The sequence below is a fragment of the Castanea sativa genome, chromosome 3 (assembly GCF_040712315.1).
Source record: "Castanea sativa cultivar Marrone di Chiusa Pesio chromosome 3, ASM4071231v1".
Taxonomy (NCBI): Eukaryota; Viridiplantae; Streptophyta; class Magnoliopsida; order Fagales; family Fagaceae; genus Castanea; species Castanea sativa.
Window position 1 is genome coordinate 4,593,623 of NC_134015.1, and position 9,126 is coordinate 4,602,748.

At 31.4% G+C, this 9,126-nt stretch overlaps 1 protein-coding gene across 1 annotated transcript; it reads left to right on the forward strand.

The window, feature by feature from the left end:
- The first annotated feature begins 4,783 nt into the window (after window positions 1-4,783).
- Window positions 4,784-7,391, forward strand: LOC142628365 (EG45-like domain containing protein). Its single transcript, XM_075802478.1, has 2 exons — window positions 4,784-5,217; window positions 7,310-7,391. The coding sequence occupies exons 1-2, from the start codon at window positions 4,784-4,786 to the stop codon at window positions 7,389-7,391; spliced, it is 516 nt and encodes a 171-aa protein (XP_075658593.1).
- The last annotated feature ends 1,735 nt before the right edge of the window (window positions 7,392-9,126 follow it).

Sequence of the window (9,126 nt, forward strand, 5' to 3'; positions counted from 1 at the left end):
GCCTTTTTAGGATATTCACTTTTACGCAAGTTGCACTTTTGTCGTCTTGTGATTTGATTAAATTACTTGTAAAAACATCTCCAAAACTTAATAAAAATAACTTTATAGTAACCACATCATAATTTTGGTGTTATAGTCACTCTATAAGTATAAATATATATAACATATGGAGATAAGGATCGAGGTTCCAAGCCTCCAAAAGAATCTTTACACACATATATACTTAAATTAAATTATAGTAGAAATTCTATCTTATATATAAATAAATAAAAAAATAAAATTTATGGTAACATATGGGACAGTATATGATAGTAAGAGAAATATTTGTTTCGCACACATTTTTACACACAAAAATTACATTGAAATCTCACGAGCGTATAAAAGTATATACAACGAAGTGTGTAATAAACAATACCTAATAGTTTCTAAAAAGAGCAATACTCATGTAATATTAATTCTTTAGCAAAGAGTGAGTGAAGTTTCTACTTTCGGTAGCTGATTATTAAATTGATTCGGTAACGCAGAGCCTAGAGGATAGTTTCCTTGCGGCCTTGGTTAAGAACCTTTTCTTTTCTTTTCTCTTCTTTTCTTTGAGAAAAGTTTAAGGACTTTGAATGACCAGGAATTGAAGAGACCAACCGATTGCCTTACAAGTTGCAAGAATAAAGTCAAGGAAAATCTAGAACTAACCTCTACGTTTAAAGTTGTTCTTGACACGTTTCTAAAGCTATCACGATTCATATGCCTGCATGCATGGCATTATCATTTTTAAAATAAAATTATTGTAGCTTCTTATTATTCTTGTAATCAGTAGGTTCAATACTCCTAGGATAACATTTTTAAATTAATAGAAAAGCCTCTAAAATTAACTAGTATGAAGTCCTCTTTTCTAATAAAAAGTACAACAGATGATTCAAAATTTTAAACTCAGATTTCTTCTGCATAATAAATACAGGATAATAACATTAAGCCATAGGATAACATTTTTAAATTAATAGAAAAGCCTCTAAAATTAACTAGTATGAAGTCCTCTTTTCTAATAAAAAGTACAACAGATGATTCAAAATTTTAAACTCAGATTTCTTCTGCATAATAAATACAGGATAATAACATTAAGCCATTAGATTTTTGTTAGTATATAGTAAAATTGGATAGGTTGATGATTTTGAGTGAGATCAGTTGATGGGAGATTTGTTCTTGGACTAAAATGAAAGCTTTTTTTCTTTAAATAAATAATTATAAAAGAAGAAGAAGAATTCTTCGTTGGAAATTTCATTGTCCAAGTCTTTGACCATTTTGTGAGAGGGAGACTCCAAATTCAACAGTGTGTCGGTGGGTTGGGTGGAAATTTATTTTTAGTCAGCCCTACATTGGATGACTTTATTTTGTGTCAGCCTTGGAAATTCCATAAAAAAGTCTTGCGTATATGTGACAGTAGAGCAATGCTAGTGTTAAAAATATGCCTTTCAAAATATAGTTATCTAGTGATTTCAATCCAATCGAGGGATAATTTGAGAAATATCAATTTTTCTCTTATGAAACTCTATCTAGAGTGTATCACAAACATTCTTAAGGCTGATTTTGATGGTCATGCTACTAAGTTTACTTTTCAAAGTAGTCATGGAATGGATTATTTCTTGAACCGACATGATCGATGTTGTTCCTGGCATTTCATAGGAGATGAAACTCGCTTGAAGGGGCAGATCAAATGACTAAGTACGGTATGAGTTTACTCACCAGAATTTTAATGGAAGTTACAATACCAGAGGTTAAATAGGGGAAAGAAAGGGGTTGGGAGTGTGTAGAGGTTAATGCTCTAATTCTAAGATATAGAGGTTAATCAACAAAGTGATTATGCAACAAATATTTAATCATTTGAGTTGATTGTAACCAATGCCACGTATTGGCCCTAATATGTGACGTGTGAGAGTGCACCAAATTATGATGTGATGACCTATTACAACCACACAATAACACCAAAAACTACAATTTTTTAAACACTAAGTTTTCTTGGGTTGTCTTCTACCAAGGGTGGAGGGGTGAAAGTGAAACTGTGAAAGAAATTACTTTTATGATCTCCTAAACTTATCTATATTATCCCGTACTGGCATAAGAGCCCAAAATTCTTCCTCACTCAAAATGTTTTGTACTCTATTTGTTTCTAGTCTAGCCAGAGAAGTACATGGTGTATCGCAAAGAATCTTTTGGAAACCATTAAGGCCGGCCAGGATTCTCCTTTGTCAGTAAAAAATGCTATCTTGAATGGATTTTATAAATGAATAGTCTAGAGCCAAATACATATAGAATCATAATTACCAAATTTAAAATTTAGTTTTTAAAAAAAATATTTATATTATGTTACTTTTTTGTGCAACATTTTTTTTTTTGAGATAGAGTTTTAACTTATTGAGTCCGCTCTTAATGATAGCTTTTTATCATTAGACCAAGACACCAATCAATTTTTGGTATAGACAGGAATTGAACCCCAGATCTCTTATTTAACCATCAAAAATTTTACCAGTTGAACTAACTAGAACCCACTTTTTATGCAACTATTGATTACTAATAATAATACTTTGATTTTGACGGTGCAAACTTAAATTGATTTCGTCAGGAGCATGAATAAGCATTCACAAAAGTTGGAAGGAAGACCAGGAAATAATGAAGAAGATATTACCAAAAGTGAATACAAAATGCGTAATGCATGATAGCACAATTCCAGACACCCTTTTTCATAAGCAATTAAGCATTCAACTTTTGTATTTTTTATATCTTGAAAATATGTGGTTGTGCAAGAACGTACGGTCTAAAATATTGTTCTTTTTCTCATTTTGATTTCGATATTTTGTTTAAAAGCTTGAAGTTAAAGATAAAACCCTAGAGCTAGATATCTTAATTTTTATAAGTTCTACAAAACCAACTAGTGGTGATAACTGATTAGGTTAAGCCAATATTGTTCACTTTCAGAGGCTTAAGTGAAGAGTAATGGAAGAGTGAGAGATTAAGGCAGGTAACCTCTTCTAATTCCAAAGGATTGAAAACTCATCCATCCATTAACTTGCTTGTGCTAAGTTTGACAAAGATAAACTTCTAATTATGGCCTGGTGCCCCTTGACAGGGGCGGAGGGAGGGAGGGAGGGAGGGGGGGGGGGGGCAGGTGTCCCCTGAACTTTCAAAATTTTTACACATAATATAATACATTGGTATGTTCTAGAATATGGAGTGGACAAAGTGGTAGTAGAGAAAAGTAAAAAGAAAAGTCAAAAGTGAAGATAGAGATCAAAGAGAAAGGAAATAATACGTTTGTGAAGAAAAAAAGAATAAAGAAATGTGTGGATGAAGAAAAAAAAGATAAGGGAAAAATAAAATAAAGAATAAGAAATTAAAATTAAGAAATGCTACTACAATATTTTTACAATACTTTTATAATAAATCTTAAGTGTAAGGTTGTTACTAGCTAATACTAATGGAAAAAAAAAATTTAAGTGGTGTGTCTGAATTAAAAATCAATAGCAACTTACCACACATGATTTGTTGTGAAAGTATTGTACAAATGTTGGAAACACGACCCTTCATGTTAACATTAGATGATTCTACAAGTCATTATATTATTGCCACAAGTGCTCCACTAGATTTGTAAAAAAAATACTAGTGAAAAAAAATAATTTAAGTGATGTATTTAAATTAAAATCAATAACAACTTACCACACATGATTTATTATAAAAGTATTGTACAAATGTTGGGAACATTGCAATTCATATTAACATTAGATGATCCTACAAGTCATTATATTATTGCCACAAGTGCTCCACTAGATTTGTTAAAAAAATATCTCCACCTGTCTCTTTTTCGATTCTTTTACCATACCAGTTTTTAAAACCATGATTTTATGCTAGATTCTATATGGTAATTACATTAACATATAGTTGTTTATTTATTTTGTTATTAGTATTGATAAATTTTTTTAAATTCATTTTTTTACTTTTAATCTTGCCCCTCCTGACCTAGATTCCTAGTTTCGCCACTGCCCCTTGAGATATCTTAATTTTGCCTATAAATATTAAGTTAATATAAGAATGCAAAATTAAAAACATGTTGAACAATGAATAATATTGATGGATCTTTCATTTTTTCTAGCAATGGCCAGCCATTCCAGTTTGTGGAAAAAGAAAAACTACTAGAACAACAAAATCCAGATGTGTGCGTGTTTTGCTGCTTTTGCATGCCAAAGTTGTTTCTCACAAAGGAAAATCTATAGCGGTCGATTTTGTGATGTCTAGTGACTCATCTGGTCCCACTCGCCCACAATAAGGAATATCATCCCAAGTTCTTACATCAAAAGACACTTCTAAAGCTCTTCTCTCGTCTACTTTTATAGCTTCCGCAACCAAATTGAATTCTTCAAATCTTTGAATGAATATCAAAAGCTCAAAAGGCATCCGCACCACTAGTGACTAGTCTACTAACTCTACTATTTCTTAGAAAAGTAAAACCCTAATTGTTACATACACATCTTTTGGACGAAATCGTGAGTTAAAAAAATATGATCTGATAATATATGCGTAATAGAGCAAGTGTTACAAACAGCACTACCCCAAAATGAAAAAGTAACACGTGTCCATCAACCACCTCACTATAAATCCACATGACTGTACAACTCCTAGGGATCTAACTTCCTCCTTTCCAATACTATAAATCTACATGCTTGTACAAATCCTAGGTATCTCACCTCCTCATCTTTCCAACTCTCTTTTACTCTCTAAAGCCTTCCTGCAGAGAAAAATGTATAGGTCTCAGCCATGTCTTCAAGGGTTATCCCTCATCTTCTTGGTTCCACTGTTTTTCAATTTCCATGCCTCATATGGTGATGTTGGCACTGCAGCCCTATGTTCTCCCCCATATCTACCCACAGCATGTTATGGAAGCGATGCATCTCAGTTCCCATCTAGCAAATTCTTCGCGGCAGCCGGTCATGGAATATGGGACGAAGGTGCAGCATGTGGGAGGCAGTACTCTGTGAGGTGCATCAGTGATTCAACACCAGATGCTTGTAACCAAAACCAGACAATTCAGATCACGATTGTTGATCATATTGGTCAAGAAGCTTCTGTCCCGTCAGCTTACAACACCACCGTGTTCTTGTCTGCGACAGCTTTCAGGACCATTGCAAATTCATCTACTACTTCTTCTCCCTATATCAATATAGAATTTCAACAGTAAGCTTCTTCAAAACCCTTCTCTGTTATATATATAGATATGCCATACAGTGAAATTCATCTGAATAATTCCTATAGTTGTTTTCTTTTTCTTTTTTCTTGTAAGGTATGAATGTAAAACCTATTTTAACTGCACCTCCCCTTATTTCTGAACTGAAGTTCAGGATGAATAAAGTTTTATTTGCTCTAATGGAGTTTTTTTTTTTTTTTTACTTAAATAAATTATGTTATCGGTGATCACTATCACCTTCTTGTTATTAGTTTTATTTATACTTTCTACTTCTTGTTCAAAAATTATATCATAAATTCAACATATGCACCCTCTCTCTTTGATAGGGCGTTGATTTCACAGCTATGTGGATCCGCTGTGAGTGAAAGAAGAAATATTGTATCCCCAACATGAGATACATTCTGGTTTTTGTTGTCCTTCAACCCTCATTGGAGAGTTTTTTCTTTTTTGTATAACTGAATTTGGAAGATTTGCATACATTTCGTGTAGGGTGTGATATGTGGGAAATATCAGCTTTTGTTTCTCTAACAAACATTTTCTTTTAACATTTTTTTTTTATGCAAAAATCTTTTTACAATATGATTATATACTATATAGTGATAATTCGTCATAGGAAGGAGTAGCAGTTCAGCATTATCCTCTTTAGTCAAGTTTATCATTGGATCTCATTTCTTAAAAATTTAAATGGAAGTAATTGATGTGACAAATAAAATATACATTAAAATGTTATTATAGAAAGTGCAAAATTTTGAACTAAAGTTAGTATTAATTATTAATTCTATTAAAAGTTTTATAGACGTGAGAGTACATACTTAAAGATGAAATTGAGAGGCTTAAGAGATGAAATTGAGTTGATTTTCGAAGTTGAGTGACTAAATTGACATACTTAATAATTAAGAGACTTAATTGATTTTTTCTCAATATTCAACCTATATTTTATCATTTTTTACAATATGACTAGGCTCAGTTTATCTCTATTATATTATTTCATATAGTTGATTACAATTTATTTATTCAATAAATTATAAAATATATCTATCATAAAAAATTATGAAATATACATAGATATGCTCCTAAAATTTTGTTTTATACTTAGATCTACTCCTAAAAAATGGATTGTTCCTCTTAATTAGTGTGATGGAAATGGATTTATTTTCATTGTGCCAAAATAAGTTTTTTTTTTTTTTTATATGTTGTGCAAAATTATAGTTTTTCCTTTAAAAAAATGAGTTACTCAAATTTTGTATGATATCTTTCCACCTCAAATTTTGTACGATATCTTTCCACTTGACCCAACACAACCACATCATGTCAAATCATTGAACTCATCAGAGATTTAGTATCCGTTTGGGAATAACTTATCTATCTTTTGTTGAAATTGTGTTAAAGTATGTTTGTACTTAAAAAAAAATTGAAAAAGTGAAAAAATGTAGAAAAAAAACTGGATTTAAAAAAGTGTAAATAAAAGTTAAAAACTAAGTTTATAATCTAAACAGACATTTAGGGTCCGTTTGGATACAGCTGAAAACTGAAAACTGAAAACACTGTAGCAAAATAATTTTTAAATGTGTGAATAGTAGTGTGGGTCCCATTTTTAATTTTAAAAAATCTGAAAAGTACATGAACAGTGCACCACTGTGCGGTTACTGTTCACGCACAGTGGTGAACAGTACATGCTGTCTCTGTTGGAACATGTGCGCAGGAAGGGAAAAAAAAAAAAAAAAACTCAAACGCCAGACGCCAGACGCAGACTCCCTATCCAAACTCAGCTTTAGTATAAAAAAAAATTATAAAAATTCTTTAAAAAAAAAAGCTATCTTTTTGAATAGACCATCCAACAAACTCTCTATTTAATTTTTTGGTGTACTTTATGTTGATATTGCTTTTGTGTTATAGATATGAAGTTCAGCCTATTGATCTAAACATGGAGGGGAGAAAAAACCAATCCTTATCCAACTCAACATTTTCAGCATTGATCAAAGAGCAATCTGTACCCCATAAAGGAGAGATTTCAAGAGATCCGCCAGTTTTGTATTCCCCACCTTCTCACATCAGAAATCATGAGATCAATGCTGATCAGAGGATTCATGGTGGTGAATATGTTTCACTTGATAAAGGTAAAGTCCCACCTTCTGCCCCTAATCCAACCACCCATGGGCCATGATGCCATTGAAAACCCCTGATCAGATGGGTAGTGGTGCAAAATATCCATTTTCTAGTTATGCTTAAAACTTGTTGCTTTGATGTTGTTTCTCTAGAGCATGATTTTTTTTTTAAGTATGTGTATATGGTTGTGTACTAGAATTTTCCCATGATGAAAGGGTAATGTTTTGAATTGAAATCGTAACTTAAAATCATGATTTCATATAATTGTGTACAATAACAAGTGTGGAATAAACATCACTCTTTCATTATTCCTGTAATATTTCATTTTATGTTCTAGAGGGGAAATGTCAAATTCTATTTCTTTAGTCTCTTTCAATGGTGGCTGACTGCCATTTGAATGCAACTAACGAGGCAGAACATGATTAACCAGGTCGTCTATGACAGGAAGTTCTATGACCTATTTGGATTGAGGGGAGAGGGAGGGAGATCAAGGGGGAGTAGAGTAAAGTTAACCAAAAATTATGCTAATTTCCGATTTATTGTACTGTACTCCCCCTCTTTGTGCATCCACTTTCAACTATGTCCAAAAACATTGTTTCTATCTTTACTTGTGAGAGCTATAATTTTTGAAGCACACAAATGAAAACACTTTTCATCTCACAAATGCATATGGCTTCTAATAGGAACGGAAGATCAACATATTGATACATCATGCATGTTATAGCCATGGTCACAATTTATTTTTTCTTTTTTAATAGAAGATGGAAACTTTATTCAGTAATGGGTAATTCTTAAGTACTCTCAGAATACGGAGAATGGTGCTCTCTTCTCTCACATTCATAGTAGGGTCCACTCATTAAATTTATGATGAAGTCCACTATAAATGTGAAAGGAATGAACACTATTTATCCATAATCCGGAAGTACTTAAGAAGTTTCCTATATATTAGATGGGAATACATTTCCAACGGAATATGTTTTATAACATCCATTTGACATATTCCATTTTACAAGTAATTAGTTAATCATTAAGGCATGACATGCTGTTTTCATGTTTTTATTTAATTTTGAATGTTAATTAAGTGCCAAATATGAAACAACCATTAAAACATATCATTCACATAACGTCAAGTGTCACCAGAATATTAATAAAAATGGAACATGATCAACATGAAAATAATAATAATAATAATAATAATAATAATAATAATAATAATAATAATAATCATAATCATAATCATAATAATAATAAATAAATAAATAAATAAATAAATGAATTTTCTTTTAAGGTAAATTTAGATTAAAATTTCTTATTTAGTTTTTTAATTTCATTGTCTATGACGTTTTTAAAATCTCCCCTTTTATTAATAAAATTATTTTTTTTTCAATCTTTAACAAAAAAAATAACTTTCCTACAGAAAATAAATAAACAAGCCAATTGCATTTTTATTAGGTGCTAAATATTAGGGGGTTTTTTCTTTTGCACTCCACGGAAGAAAAATAAAAACCAGTAAGTCATTTACACAAAGTTTTGAGCTTGCAAGATAGAAATTCTACTTTAGCCTAATCTAAGTATATATGTGTATGAAACTCTCTCCTGAAGACTTGTACTCCGACATTTGCCCCCCACAAGCACTTATACTTGTGGAGTAGTGACCATCACACTTTTTTTTTCTTGGAAGTGACCATCACACTTTTGATTGGTTATAAAAACTATTTGTAATGAAGCCATATGAAAGCAATTGTATACCAATTAAATATATCATCTCAATAAAATATGAGAAAAATTTTTAG

Coding starts and splice junctions, on each gene's coding strand:
- LOC142628365 (XM_075802478.1), top strand. CDS start 4,784: ATGTATAGGTCTCAGCCATGTCTTCAAGGGTTATCCCTCATCTTCTTG. Junction 5,218..7,309: donor ATCAATATAGAATTTCAACA/GTAAGCTTCTTC, acceptor TGCTGATCAGAG/GATTCATGGTGGTGAATATG.